Source organism: Chrysoperla carnea, chromosome 4 (genome assembly GCF_905475395.1).
Source record: "Chrysoperla carnea chromosome 4, inChrCarn1.1, whole genome shotgun sequence".
Classification (NCBI taxonomy): Eukaryota; Metazoa; Arthropoda; class Insecta; order Neuroptera; family Chrysopidae; genus Chrysoperla; species Chrysoperla carnea.
The window spans coordinates 46,344,129-46,359,984 of record NC_058340.1 but is presented as its reverse complement, the minus strand read 5'-3'; the positions used below and the strand labels follow the sequence as shown (position 1 = coordinate 46,359,984).

General features: G+C 30.1%; 2 protein-coding genes across 2 annotated transcripts; both read right to left on the bottom strand.

The window, feature by feature from the left end:
• Positions 1 to 785: 785 nt before the first annotated feature.
• Positions 786 to 4,916, bottom strand: LOC123298283 (kynurenine/alpha-aminoadipate aminotransferase, mitochondrial-like). The gene is made up of 5 exons (XM_044880242.1): positions 4,590 to 4,916; positions 2,816 to 2,984; positions 2,549 to 2,738; positions 2,002 to 2,457; positions 786 to 1,460 (listed from the first exon to the last, which is right to left on the bottom strand). Exons 1-5 carry the CDS (start codon positions 4,669 to 4,671, stop codon positions 1,050 to 1,052), a joined length of 1,308 nt encoding a protein of 435 aa, XP_044736177.1. The 5' UTR covers positions 4,672 to 4,916; the 3' UTR covers positions 786 to 1,049.
• A 7,006-nt stretch (positions 4,917 to 11,922) lies between these two features.
• LOC123298284 lies at positions 11,923 to 13,514 on the bottom strand. Its single transcript, XM_044880243.1, has one exon. The coding sequence runs from the start codon at positions 13,410 to 13,412 to the stop codon at positions 12,261 to 12,263; it is 1,152 nt and encodes a 383-aa protein (XP_044736178.1). The 5' UTR covers positions 13,413 to 13,514; the 3' UTR covers positions 11,923 to 12,260.
• Between the last annotated feature and the right edge of the window lie 2,342 nt (positions 13,515 to 15,856).

The following is a 15,856-nucleotide window of genomic DNA, read 5'->3' as shown; positions in this document are numbered from 1 at the left end:
CTCGAGAAATAAAAAGGTCGAGAAACCAGAAACCCTAGCTGCCATAAAAAATTAATGCATTGGGTAATAAATTTTAGTTTTCGCTAACGGAAAATTAAGAAAAAATTGACTCTAAAGTGTGCATAAAGAATGTATAAAAAAAGAGAGTGAAGAATAATAAATTGTTATCCTATCTTTCCGTAAGCGAAAAATTAACTGGCCAATGTATTAGCTTATTACAGACAGTCTCCCAACCTGGGTAACGATGGTGTAATATGTAAATTCAAAAACATTCCCACGTGGATTTACTGCATAAACTAAAAATACCGTACAGTGACATCTATGATACTGACTATGTCGGCGATAAAGACAGTTATTTATGCCGACTGTAGATATTTGTTGTTCTTCATATTTCCGAAGTATAAGACAGCGCCACAAATCGCTTTCACTTAAATATCACTTTGATTGTGTATATGTACTCTCAGACAAACTATCATGAGAGATTATCAAACTATATCTTAGATAAACTATGAAACTATCAGGATATGCACTCTCAGATAACGTTACTTACTGTGGAAGAGATACTGACTTTTCACCACCTGTAAAACGGCTGAATAATAGATACTGACTATTCACTACTTGTATTGCCTCGATGTTAAAAATTTGAAGGATTTTCAACAAAAAAAAAAAAAAAAAAAAAATAGACTGGGTTTAAGCAAAACATTATTTATTTAATTTTTAATAGAAAATAATACAAGTTTGTTTTTGTACATCAAACTCAAATCAAAATTTTAAATTTAAAACACTAGTGACACCTTTTATTTTCTAATATAAATAACATTACGATAAACCAGTTTTATCTGGTTGTTAAATTTGTTTCAATATACCCTTATTAAATCTAAGCCCTCTTTCGTTGTACCAATGTACATGGCTGTATCTGGTATATACAAAATAATATTAACGCTGATGCGAGCGCAGAGCGAAGTATTACATACAGTAATATTATCAAATTCCATTGTGAATTTGAAAATTATATCATTCATGAATCAACTGTGGGGAAACTCTATTGGTTACGTACAATTTTCAAGTTTCAATCGCAAACGCTCCTGCTCTTCCCTTATTAACTGTGCTAAACTAGCCATGGCTGAATCAATTTTCTCAGGATCAACTTTTGAGAATGATGCACGAATGAAATTACATGCTTGATCAGAATCAGCCATAAAAGCATGTCCAGGTACGAACACAATACCTTTCTTGATTCCAAAAGTCATTAACATATCGTAAACATCAGTTAATCCTAAAACCTCGATCCAGACAAACATACCAGCATCGGGTACACTCCAGTAGCACAAACCAGTTAAATGTCGTTCCATTGCAGCTATAGTGATATCACGGCGTACTCGATAATAATCTTGGATTGATTCCATACGAGCCATGAATCCATCATATCCCCAATGATTTAGAAGTTTATATGCTAGAGTCTGTAAGAAAATAAAACGTGATTAGTTATTGTTTTAAGGCTTAAAGATTTGGTTGTTTTTTGCTTCGAAATGAAAAAAAAAGAATATAAATAATGTTTCGCTTTTCAAAAAATTGACTTATTTTAGGATCGCTTTGGTAAATTTTACAAAAACAGAGGAAACACAAGTTTTTGTGAATATATTTAGATAACCCGGGTGGAGTAACAATTTAAAAAAATATGTTTACCAATTCTTATAAAGTTATAAGTGATTAAAAAAATTAAAAATAATTATTCACAAATTGAGTCCATCATAAAAAGGTCATCAATTTTATTACAGTATGATAGATAACAAGAATTTATGATGATAAAAATGTCTTAAACTGAATAAATCCAGTATTTTGAAAAAATTTATGTCATAGGTCAAAAAAATAATCCATTGAACAAACAAATTATCATTAATAAATAAAAACAACTTCCGAAGTGTCATGACGAAAATTATATCCAAAATGTAATCTTGTCATAGGTCGTTAAGAAAAAAAATTAAATTTATTGTTGCTAACCTGTGATAAACTGGATGGATGTAAACATCCCGCTTGCATTTGTAGTTCAATAGCATGAATTAACTCTTTTGGACCGCTCACCCATCCTATACGTAATCCAGAACTAACAATTTTTGACAATGAATCAAATCGAAGAACACGACCTTCCGTATCCATGGATTGGAAACTAGGTGGAATATGTTCCATGAAATGTAAAAATTGATATGCTTCATCTTCAAGAATCAGGATATTATACTCGCATGCAATTTTATATACGGCTTGTTTTCGTTCGAGTGTCATAACCGTTCCTGTCGGATTTGCACCAGTCGGATTTAAATACATTAGCTTCGGCATTTTAATGTTTTTGTTTGTCATAGAGAGCTTTTTTCGTTGTTTAAGAACTCTACGAAGCATTGTTGGTTTTATTCCAAATTCATCTTGATCAATGGGAATCAATTCAGGCTTATACGGATTTAACTGTGAACAATAGAAAGGACTGTTATAGAAATTACAAAATCCTATTTGAAGTTTAATTCTAGAAGTATTACTTAGATAGTTTATTACTTACAATGATTGCAGTACCAGAATACAATGGATTTTGAACGATAACTGAATCGCCTTCTTCTATACACATTTCAATAACTCGACTAATTCCCTCTTGACTGCCATTTGTAATTATCAGGTCGCTGCGATGCCAAACAGGCGGCCTATGAATTCGACAGTGGAAGTCTTTTAAACATTTTATTAATTTTGGATGTCTGTAACAATCAGAAATAAAAATAAATACCCTGCCAGACATTGCCCTTTGAATTTTGAAAATGTTCAAAATATTTACCCTTGCGTTGGAAGATATTGTAGAGCCATGTCCAATTCTTCACCTTCAATACTAAAGCTGCTACCATCTTTTAGAGAGAAGTTAATAGAATCAAATGGAAAGGTTTGAGCATTTGGCATACCTTCGGCTAAAGAAATTACTGGACCTGTAGCATTATAGACTTGTTTTGCTGAAAATAAAAAAAGTTTTGTTTAAGAAGTTTGAAATTGTCATTAAAGTGCCAATAATAATTTGGGATTTTTATTTGTAGCAAATTTGTTTTTAAAGAGGATACAAAACTTCTGATGGTATTAAAAACTTAGCACCTTTACGTAATAAGTAAAATTAAAAAAAAAAAATTGGTAAAATAAGGAATTGGCTCGATTATAAATAATCTATTTTGTTTTAAATTGTTATGACTTCTATAATTAATTAGATTATTGGCTGAATTATTTTTACTTTACGTCATCGTTATGATATCAGTAATTCCAAACATAATATATTTCAACAGAATTGTTGATAAGCGGATGCTTAAAAACAATTTTGTTTTTAAAAATGATAGTAAAAAAATAAAACTATGGTAAGTTTCTAGAATAAAAATATTATATGGCTTTAATACAGGTAACACGATGCTGGACGTATGCAAAACTAATCCGATCGTTTTCAAATAAAAAGCTCTTTTTTATGTAGATACTCAAAACGTGCTTTTGTAGCAGTGATACGGAAGTTATTCACTCGTTAATCAGATATTTTGATTCAAGTACTTCATAATTATTCAAATAATGTATACTCGCTCCGCTCTTAAAAGAAGCTGGTTTCTAATAACTGTAAATTTGACTGCAAAGCTTGTATTATTTACGAATTAAAATTTATTCGCCTGTAATTATGCCGCCTGTAACTTAGACCTGACGTTGAGATATAAGCGATTAAAAGTCTCAAAATAAAGAAGAAGCTATACAAAAATAAACTATTTTTATATTCATTGCTATACATTTATGTGAATGTTAGACTTATACGAAATTGTAGCTCCATTTTTTGAGTTGTGAAGTAGGCCGCTTTGACAACAAACGCCTCATTTAACAATCGAGATAATTTTTGTTTTTTTACATAATTATATTGTATGCCAACACGTTAAGGAGGGCTCAAACTTTTTGGGATTACCAGTTTGAATTAACTACACCGTTTTAGTAATAAAAGATCAAGAATATTCTTGCAGAAATAATATTTATTTTAGAGAGCAGTGAATATCCTTGAAGGTGTGGGTAATGTCTTTCCGAAATGATAGATTTTCAAGAAAAACTGGTCTTACAGTATTCTGAGTTTACACGTAAATTCATTTCGTAACCAGTTTCTTTGGTATATAACTTATACATTCGATAGAGATATACAAATATATACACAAATGTTCGGCCGAAAATAGGTCTTTGAAATCTTTGTTCGGTTGATCAAGTATAGGTTAAACTGCAGCCAGCAATAAGAAGAATTACATATTTCTTTTTAATACACAAAAAACAAGTGTACCACTCAAAATATAGTCTTTATTTATTTATTTGCAGTCGCTAGAGCAAATGAATTCCATTTTCTATAAATTTCTAAGAAATATTCTTTTTTTAAATTTCGCAAAAGTTATACCTTTTTAAAATTTTTGTTTTTAATATTCAAATAACTAAATAATGTTTATCAATTTTAAGTTCAATGTTTGAAAAAACGTATGAAAACTCATCCTAGGTTTTTGTCTTTTGTCGATTTCGTTCCTCGTTAAAATAAGTCGAATATAATTCTAAGCATTACTCACTTAATTCTCTGGTTATCATAGGTCTTCTTCTGCTGTTAACTGTGTTAATGAACTTGCTGTAGTTAATTGTTGATAATTCCATTGTTTCCGTGGTTGAAGTAATTTTGAACAAATAAAATAAACAAATTTACAACAAAAATGTAAAGAAATTAGAGCACAATAAAACCGCGTTGATATAAACAAAATAAATTCGTTAATTCAAAACAAAGAATTCGAATTCAAAATTAAGATTGTATAAAGTTTGTTGATAAGTGATAATAATATCGAATAATAATTACGAGAGCACAAATAGCAAAATTAAGAGACGATGTGTTTGTTAAAATTGTATTTCGAAACTGATGAATTAAAATTGTATACCTCGTGTTTTTATACAAGCCGGTATAAGATTGTGACTGATGCAACATTGAATTCAAGTAAGCGTCATTTATTTACTATATGTGACGCTTGCTGAAATATCTATCTAACACTTGAAGACGCCGATGAACTGCCAAAATATATTTGTTTTTAAAAACAAGTATTGATGCCTTAAGGCCTTTCTATAAATATGATTAGAGAAATTGATAAGACTATTTTAGATTAGTAATGTGATAGAATTAATATATTTATCAAAATTCATATTTATTATTTATTTGCCATTAAATTTCGATTTCTCTTACCCTTTTGAAAATATCTATACAATAACGATATAATAAAAGATTAAGGACAGAACAATTGCATTCATGTTACAAAAAAATACGATACGAGCTAAAATATAAAAAATTTTCAAGAATATTTGTACCCCCTGTCATAACAAAAATTAATTTAAAAAGTTGTGGAGAGCTGGTGTAGTGCTTGGTATATGCATGAAGGAGGTGCCCTCAGCCTCTCAGAATAACCGCCCTTGAACCTAACTTTAGCTTTAAACAACGAATCTGTAAAGAATTAATTGAGACAATTAAATGGTTTGTAAAACACTGAAAAGCGGACATGTTTAAACCTCTTTTTGGAAAAACGCAACGACTATCTCTATCTTTTCATCCTGATTAGGCAATCAATGGGGGAGAAAGGATGCCACTTAGTTTAATGAAGGCTTAACTAAGTCAAAGTAAAAAATATTATGTATACGACAGACGGCGGTGTAAGAATATAATACATTTGCCTGTGCTTTTAGCCCCATTAAGCCTATGGAAAGGTAACGCCTAAAAAATTTTCACAAAAGTCATGGTTAAATTCAAGATCAGTCCTAAATGACCAGAAAAAAGTAACAACTATAAAAATAACACTCCAATAAAATCTTCAACAAAATAATCTAAGAAATGACAATACAAAGATAGCTGTAACAATAATAGCCCATATGGCAACATAACTGATGGTTTCGACAAAAATGTTAGCTTTGGCTGGGTCAAGGCTAGTTAAATTGAATTGCCTATGGTAGGTTGACCTTTATTTAGAGCAGCCATGGGCGGGTTATTTTTAGTCAAAGTCACCATTGTTATAGCTTTATTGAGTGTCATAAACTTTATTGTGTTTTATCCAAGTTCACATTGCTCATAGAGGAGGAAGCGAGACGGGTATACAACTCTTCTATCCATCTCAGTTTCTCTAATAGTAATGAGATATGTAGAAAAAAAATGTTGTCTCTCTGTCTTACTCGTATTTTAGGTTGACACTGTCTTACTCGAATGTTAGGTTAGGAGTCCGAGAGACATCTGTAAGTCACGTTTGCCCATGCCTGATTTAGAGTACTTTTCTCATAAATACGAAGTCTAACGGACCATTTTCCGTTACTACCATAATATTCGTTTTACATAATGGGTATGAGAAGTATGATAAAAAGTACACTAACGATTTTTCAACGACGTAGTTACTAAGTCTTAGTAAGAATTAACTTTAACACAGTGTCAGGGTAAATACTTTTATGATACGTAATTTCGGGGTCGTAAATTTTATGATCTTGTTTTTTCACAAAACCACAACAATCATCGTTATATATTTTTTTGAATGAAATTTTTACATCATAAACACGGTAAACACCGGTCATATTATAATTCTAATATTATAAAAAAATATCTAAAAGGTCAATGTCATATTGATAATTTTATTTTTCGTCTATTATTATTTATTGAATTAATTCCCAAATGTTTCATCATATTATTGAAAAAATTTGTTTCTATCCAATTTTTCCTTCATCAATTTCCATTTACAGTAGTTTTTCCCATTTTTGATAATAACATAAACAATGATTTTACAACGAAATAAAAATAAATAAATAAATATGACATTCAAAAACGGTTTTTTTTATAATTTTCTGATGTAATGTAAAACACCAAAAACAATAATCAATTAAGTGTATTTTTTTGATAATATACATAAAGGTTCGGTAGTACCAAAATAAATCAAAAAATTTATGTTTACAATGTTTAAGAAATTTGACTTGCTGTATTATAATTATTACTATTATTTTTTGTAGCTACTTTTCAGCTTATTACCAAAATCTTTGGTAACTATGTACTTTCCTATTCCTCGACCACCGAATGCGATGCTGTGGTAAATCATTAAAGAACGGCTTACTCTAAACATGTAAACATTCTTTCCTCAGCCTTTCGAATAACTATCACCTGCCTTTCAGAGCGAAAATTAGGATTTCCATTATCGCGTCGTCTTTCATTAGCTTATTATCGAGACGAATGGTCGTTTATCGTGGCATCGTCAGTACATCTGAGTTTAAATCTACCTAAAATGATCTCGACATGTCTATCAGGTTGGAAAATTTTGGTTTCTAGCTGCAGCATCACCAAGCTGTGCAGCACAGTGTGACTGCTATCATTAAACCAATTCGGTTAATAGTAAACCTTTTTCAATATTATAAATTATTTATTTATTTCACTAATTTTATTATTGTTTCCCTAAATATTTTTAAAGTTTTTACGCAATTGAGATTTTACTAAAAACTTATTGGAGATATTCAGACAAAACTGATATCGAAAACCATCCTTACAAAAGATAAATAGTTACTTTAAAATATTGCTTTTTTGAAGCGGAATTCTAGATACTTATAAACAGTTAAAACAGTATTTGTACTAAATTTATATAGACTTTTGATTAAACATATTGACCATGTTACATCAGGCATTTATAGCCAATACACACACATAAGCATGGCCAAACAATTTCTGTACATAGAAGCAGTTTATCAGACTTACAGACGATCGCGATGCTATATATTATTGTTGCTTATGTTTATTGTACAGTGTAGATAGGTGTAGCTGTTTGGAAATTTTGATACTTTATGAGAAATTATTCTTTGAGGCTTTTGAGTTAATCGAAGTATGCTTACATAATAAATCTTCTACTCGAAAAGTCGGAACTCACTTTTAACCCCATTGAAGGGGAATGGTAAACTTTTTTAATTTTGATTGACTTACATTTCAAAATCTTTCAAAAGTTTTGATTTCTAATTTTTAGCAGTACTCAGAATTCTCACTTTACGTATAGAAAAGTTAAGTTGGTTTTAAAAAAATCTTTACTAGTGTGTAAGATATGTACGTTTAAAATTCCAAATTAAAAAAAGAGGAGGGATACCCACTAGTGACGTCATACATGGGTATCGCCACAGGGCTACATATAAAACTTTGTTTTGCTAAACAGGAATGGGCAACCTTTGGATGCAATCATTGATTGTTCATAGCTTCTTCGCTTTTTAATCAATTTTAATTTCAATTTCAAATTTTGTCATGGTATCAAGTCTAGTTTTACATTTTTATGGGTAATATGGCCAATTCGACATCAGGACTATCCCCTATTGTACACTGATAAACATGGCCAAATGATATCAACTCTTTCGAGGAATTGGCAAATTTGTATCTAAGCCAATAGTACAGTATAGTTCACTTAATTTTATTGAATTACTTGCTTATTTTATGATCCTAATACACATTACTGACCGACCCTCAAATGATAAGAGGCAAAAATTTTTCAAAAGTTTTATTAAATTTTAACTATTTTATCAAATATCAAGGGCTAAATTATTAATTAAAGTTTTATTGTTTTAATTGTTAAAAAATTAAGAAGCGTTTATTGCCCATGGACTTATTAATTAAACTGTTTTTAGAACGATATATGTAAGTTATTAATTTATTGAATAAATAACGAGATTGTATTTAATCCTGAAAGGAATATATTGACAAAATTATATAAAGGAATTACACTAAATTTACAAACAAAAACATACCTGAAAGGAATAAATTAAATTACAACGTTATTTAATAGAATGTCCACTAATAAACGTTTATGATTCTAACACAATATAAATTATAAAAATCTTTAGTTCAGGTATGTCAATTGAAACAAAAGTAAACAATTATATCACTATGGAAGTGATAATAATTTACACCTTCCCCCCCGAAGTCATTTTTTGCGAAGTAAAAGGTGACAGCTTACTGCTATGAAAATAATTTGATTCACTTCTTTTCTTGCCACAATCAACTTCATAAAACGAAGATGAAATCCGGCTTAATATTTTAAAAGGCCCAAGGCGAACTTTGTCCATTTTATTGCGATTTAATTTGTTCCCATTCTCTACGTACACAAGATCTCCAATTTCAAATTGAAAAGTTGTTCGATTTTTGTCAACTCTTTTTTTATTTTCCATAAAACTTTTGGATGAATTAATGAAAGCTTGCTGGCGGTCTTCAGCTAAATCACTAGGTGGTTCATATATTGGCGAAATGTTTGATTTCTTGCCTAGGAGCAGATATTGTGGCTCATAGTTAGTAGAGCTATGAATCGTTGAGTTATAATTTTCAACACATTCAGCAGCAATCGTAGGCCATGCTCGTTTATCTCCATCAATAATTTTACACCTAATTCTATTAACTAGAGTTTGATTTAAACGTTCGTTGAGACCATTTGAACTTGCACAATCTATGCTTGTAAAAACAAGTTGGATACCTCTTCTATTTAGGTAATTTTTGAGTTCTACGGAATTTAGTCCAGTATATTGATCGGCAAGAATCAACTTTATTTTATTATTTTTAGCGATCGGATGTATAAGATTTATAAAATCTTTTGCGCATTGGCTTTTTGTAGTAGAAATCCAAGCATACCTGCTAAAATGATCCACTAGTATGTGCATAAATTTCTTTATAGACTTATTTCCGGCAAAACCACCCACTGTATCTATGGACAATATTTCATAGGGTTCTGTTGCAGGTCCAATTCTTGACAATTTTCCAATCAATCTTCCTCGGCGAGTTTTACTTTGCCTACATGTCACACAGCCTTTACAAAAGTCAATGATAAGTTTATCTAAATTTTTGAAATAGTAGTGTTGTCGTATTTTGTTTCTCATTTGTGCAACACCAATGTGACCATAGTGATTGTGCAACTTGTTAATTATTTCAAGGCCTAACTTTTCCGATACAAAAATCCGCTTTCTTCCTTTTAACATCTTAAATATAATATCGTGTCTACGCTCAGTTCCCTTTGCAGTTGTAAGTTCTCTTTGATTTTCATATTGATCCCTCTTTATTTCAGACAATTCTATTAAATTGACCACTTGAATGACATCTTCATTTTCGAAATATTCTAAAACTGGTTGCCGTGATAGTAAATCAGCGATAATATTTTCTTTTCCTTTTTTATATATTATCTGGAAATTAAATTGTGACAAGTAGTGGACCAGATCGCCAAGAATCTCATCAGTTCGTGACTTTGTTCTTAAATTTTCCAATGGTTTATGGTCACTACAAACGAAAAACTTTCGTCCAATAAGATAGTATTTCCAGTATTTAATGGCTTCTTTTATCGCCTTGCATTCTAAATGAATCGTTTCCATTTTCTTTTCTCTTTCTGACAGTTTTCTAGAAAAATAAGCTACAGGGTGTAATAGACCATCTGACTGTGGTTGCCTCAAAGTCGCTCCAAGTCCTTTTTGACTAGCGTCTGTGTCAATGTAAACATCTTTTTCGACATCATAAATTGATAAAATTGGACGGGAACACAGATATTCTTTGATCATGGAGAAGCTGCGTTCACATTCTTCCGTCCAAATAAATTCAGTATTTTTTTTCAGCAATCTGTGAAGGGGCTCAAATTTTTGAGCACTATGATCGATATATTTTATAAAGTAATTTATTGTTCCTAGAACACTTCGAACCCCAGATTTATCTGTAGGTCTTTTCAAATTTTTTATTGCCTTTAAATTTTCTTGTGCTGGTGATATTTTATTTTCTTCAATGTAATGGCCAAGATACTTAACCGATTGGGCTGCAAATTTACACTTTTCGAGCTTTAATTTAAATCCTTCTTCTCCTATTACTTCAAGAAATCTTGAGATATGTTGCATGTGATCTTTCCAATTGCGTGAGAAAATAAGACAGTCATCCATGTAGTTGACGCAAAACTCATCTAGGTTATTTCGTCTTATAATATTTGAAAGTATGCGTTGAAAGATTGCAGGAGCATTTTTCAATCCAAAAGGTAATACTTTGAACATAAATTTCCCGTACTTTGTAACGAAAGAAGTTTTCTCACGGTCCTTTTCTTTTAACCTAATACACCAAAAAGCGGAGTTTATATCAACAACAGTAAAGTATTTACATTTCGAAACTTTTTCCGTTATATCATTTATTGTTGGAAATGGGTAGCACTCTGGGATAGTTATTTTATTTAAGTTTCTAAAATCGATGCAAAGCCTTGATTTTCTTCCATCTTCTTTTTTATATGCGAGTGTTACCGGTGATGCGAACGGTGAATCAGATTCCTCTATTAGATCGGATGCTAGTAACTTCTGTACTTGATCTTTGATTTCACGTTCATCTGGTATAGAACATTTATAAGGGCGGGCCGTAACATATTCATCTCTCATTAACTTTATTTCGGCCTCTCTAGACTTTACTTTACCGACATCAAATTTATTTTTGGCAAAAATTTTCTTGTGATTTTCAATAATATTTAAAAGTTCTACTTTTTTTTCATATCCATCTATGTGATCTAATTTAGGTTTGAACTGATTTTCATTAGTTTCTTCTTGATGGTAAATTCTAATATTTTCAGTGTTTTTCTCTTCTTTTTCATTTTCATTGATTTTACCTTCTTTATTAAAATTTTTAACATCTTTATTATCTTCTTTCTTTACATCTCTATTATCTTCTCTCTTTACATCTCTATTATCTTCTTTATTGACATCTTTATTATCTTCTTTCTTTACATCTATATTATCTTCTTTCTTTACATTTTCTTTATCTTCTTTATTTTCATTTGTAATTATTTTGTTAGAAATTTCACAAGATTTCTTCTGATTTTGATTACTTCTTATTTGGAGCATCTCATCATTTTTAGGTTTTTGGTATATGTTTAAATTCTCGTCTTGAATTAGTTTAAATTTTTTAATAGCATCTAAACCTAGTAACAGGTCATAAGAAAATTCTGAATTTTTAACTACAAAAGTATTCAAATTGTTTGTAATATTTCCAATTTTAAGCTTTATGTTTGCCCGGGCCGAACTAAAATTGAAACCATTAATTGTCTTGAATGCAGTGTTATGCTTTAACAAACTTGTTTTTAATACATCTACAACTCTTTGATTAATTAGACTCACGTTAGATCCTGAGTCATACACTGCTTTTATTTTCATTTTATCATCAATAATTACGTTTACATGAATTAATGGAATCAAATTATCCGGGCTCTCTAGTTTAAAGAATTTCGGTCAATTTCTATTTTCATCATTTCAGCCTCATTTTCTGAATCAGATTTCGTTTCAATTAAATTAGATTCTTTTTTCTGAGCGTACAGTATTTTATTTCGGCATTCGTTAGAGGGATGAAATCGATTTTTCCAACCAAGAGCTTCACACATGTAGCATGGTTTTTTCAAGGGTATATCAATTTGTTTCTTTTTAGTCGATTCTCCTAATTTTGTTTTTTCATGCCGATTATCATATGGTTTATTTTCTTTCGAACGTTTATTATATTGACCATCTAGCTTTCGGAGTTCATTGTATAATTTTTTTATAGTGTTAATGTCTTCGCGATCTAGCTCATCTTGAACTTGAGATGGTAAACCCATTACAATCAAGTTTATTCTGGAACTCATAGTACTATCACTTTCTACTTCTAAACATAAATTTTCTTTTGTTAAAGCGTAATCGATCAATGAGCCGCCTAAGTATTTATAGGTATATGCTTTTCTGACAGCTGTCCAACCTTTGTCAATAAAAATGGAAAAAAATGAATTTCGCCATTCAGACCAATTAGTTAGACCAAATTTTTTCAAATTTCCTTCATACCAGTGTTTGGCCGATCCAGCGACAAAAAATCGTAAAGCTTCAATCATCTGGGTACCACTTTTTATTTTATTTCGGTCACATTCACTTTCAAATTTAGAAAACCACTCAGAAGGGTTTTGTGTTTTGTCATATTTATCAAGAACAAACTTCTTTTCTATATTTTGCAATTTTATCTCATCTTTGTCATTTAATTTTAATTCTAATTCCTTGATTCTTTTAATTAAAAAATTTTCTTCTTGGAGTTTTTCACTCACATCAAAAAAAACTACAGATTCCTGTAACGGATAGTTTTTGTAGCTAAGGTTTCCATCTTCATCAAAATATTCTTTTTTCAAATCCTCATCTAATTTAATGCCAATTTTTCGGAAACCATTAATCGGTTTAATAGCAGCAATTGCACTTTTAATGGTGGTTTTTGATGATAATACCTTATGTTCATATAAATTTTTATGTTCATCTGGTAAGCTAAACCATAACCGCTTATCTTCGGATAGTCCAGCTAATTCAAAATATTCATCGCTTCTTCTTATTAAGTGGACAAACAATTTTTCCATCTTAAATGATTGTAATTTAATTTGTAAGTTATTAATTTATTGAATAAATAACGAGATTGTATTTAATCCTGAAAGGAATATATTGACAAAATTATATAAAGGAATTACACTAAATTTACAAACAAAAACATACCTGAAAGGAATAAATTAAATTACAACGTTATTTAATAGAATGTCCACTAATAAACGTTTATGATTCTAACACAATATAAATTATAAAAATCTTTAGTTCAGGTATGTCAATTGAAACAAAAGTAAACAATTATATCACTATGGAAGTGATAATAATTTACATATATGAATAGAACTCTGATATACGATAATAAAATAATTAAAATAATAAAATGATATAAATATAAATTATTAATATTTTTATAATTTTCGTATCTTATGTAAAATGTACTATGATCCTTCCACGCAGGTACATTTGTCACTAAGTAAGAATAGGTTGACCTCCCCTATAATCCTACTAACATTGTACTTGAACTGGTGTTGAGGTATTTATATAGTATGTTTGTAATTTTTTATCCTTAATGGACTGACATTATTTTTAAATTTATAATCTCAGACAAAGTAGAAAGGTTTCAAAGAAATTTGTACCACAATTTAATCGTTTTCGAAAGGTGTTAAGTCATACCTGAAGTTTTATTTTCAAATAAAAAATCAGCATTTACTCCTTAATTCTGAGCAGTGCTTGCTAATAATAAAAAATTTCGCCAATAGAATTAATTAATATTGGTTTTTCAAAATAACTGCACTCATCCGCCTTATACTATAATGTAGATACAATTGAACCCATAATTAATTATATTGAATATTAATATTGAATATATTAATATTACTTGAGGAGCCGCAGACAAAAAAAAATACCTGAATCAATATGCTAATAGTATCGAAATCAATAGGCTATTCATGCGATTAGTTGACCGTTTTTACTTGGCAAGTTATTGAAAAAAGTCTTCGCTATGTATCACTATCTACATTTTATTCTCTGTAGAAGCTAGGGTTCTATACCTACCTTTAGACTTTCAGAATGAAACTCCTATGAAAGTGCATGCTGTGTAAGTTGAAATGGTAGCCTTTCTACCCTGTAATTGCAGTAATTTTTCCTACTCACGTAGAGATATCGCGCCTAAGCAAGAAGAACAAATGTTTTGAAAGGCTAAGCATTTCGTACTAAAAGTCTACAATGAAGTATCGTCTTATGTTTTTATACCTAAATTTTGCAAATATAATATTGAAAATGTAAAAAACTTTCCAACCCTTCTACCATACTTTTATTATGAATATTATTTTTACCATAGCCTTCAAGTCGCTCCCACCATTACTCCATATCGTATTAATTCTACAATATGAAGTTTCATAAATTCTTATTACAAAACCATATAAATTTTTGACGTGAAAATGGTAAAAAGTCATTTGAAAATTTGAAAAGGAAATAATAAGCTATTTGAACGTATAAAACCGATAATTTAAAAGATTGCATTCACTTAAATCATATAAGCCACGATCATCTGTCAACTCCTTTACTATGATTTTTGTTTACTGTTACATTTGATTGATGAAAATTTATGAATTAACACAGTTTGTTGCATCATGCAAAAGTTTTTCCTTTTGCAATATTTAACTTTAGAATTTTTCCAAACACTGGTAATGAATTGTTGTTAAGTATGTCAAGGACATTTATTTTCAAAGCTCGTGTGATGTTCTACTATAGTTGGAAATTATAAAACGAGCTCATAAAATTTACAATTGATACTTCAGCGACTTTGTTGAGGTAACGATCGAAGTTCATTAACGGTAATATGACCCGAAAAGAATTTCATTATGTGTGGACGAGTTTTTTCGAGTCAATTTAGTTTTTTTAAAATTTTTTCTTAATCGATATCGCGTGAACGAAAAATGATATCGAATTCATTGAGGTGTTGGTCAAAGTATTAACGTATTAACGGCAATATGATCCGAAAAAAATTTCAGAACATTCAGTCGAACCGTTTTCGAAAAGAAAGTCGAAAAATTAAAAATATTTTTTTATAACTCTTTATTATATTAGGGACTTATTCATGGGGACCGCAAGGGTAGTGCCAAACCTTCTCCATGGCTTGTTTTATAATTTTATTATTTTGCATGTTAACAGAATTTCACAATTACCATACCATAGAATATTATAAACCTTATTTTAACAGGCAGTGCTGTATATTACTGCTATGGTTATACATCCAGCCTTACTTACCTGCACCTGGCTGCAGGTAATAGTAGCATATGAATCATCGTTTCCTATCATAACAAGGCTAATACATGTAAATATCCTATGTTATGATACATGTGAAATTCTTTATCATGCAAAAGAACTACCAATGCTATTTTCATGAATTAACAGATGGAGGTTTATTTTTCTAATTGCGGTATTTCCGGTTCTTAGACCATTCATAAAATATTTCTAT

Bases quoted from the DNA above. Each gene is read 5' to 3' on its own strand.
- LOC123298284 (XM_044880243.1), bottom strand. From the start codon at position 13,412: ATGGAAAAATTGTTTGTCCACTTAATAAGAAGAAGCGATGAATATTTT.
- LOC123298283 (XM_044880242.1), bottom strand. From the start codon at position 4,671: ATGGAATTATCAACAATTAACTACAGCAAGTTCATTAACACAGTTAAC. The intron at 2,739-2,815 runs GTAAATATTTTG...TGATTGTTACAG, and splicing joins CAATATCTTCCAACGCAAGG to ACATCCAAAATTAATAAAAT. The intron at 1,461-2,001 runs GTTAGCAACAAT...ATTTTCTTACAG, and splicing joins ATCCATCCAGTTTATCACAG to ACTCTAGCATATAAACTTCT.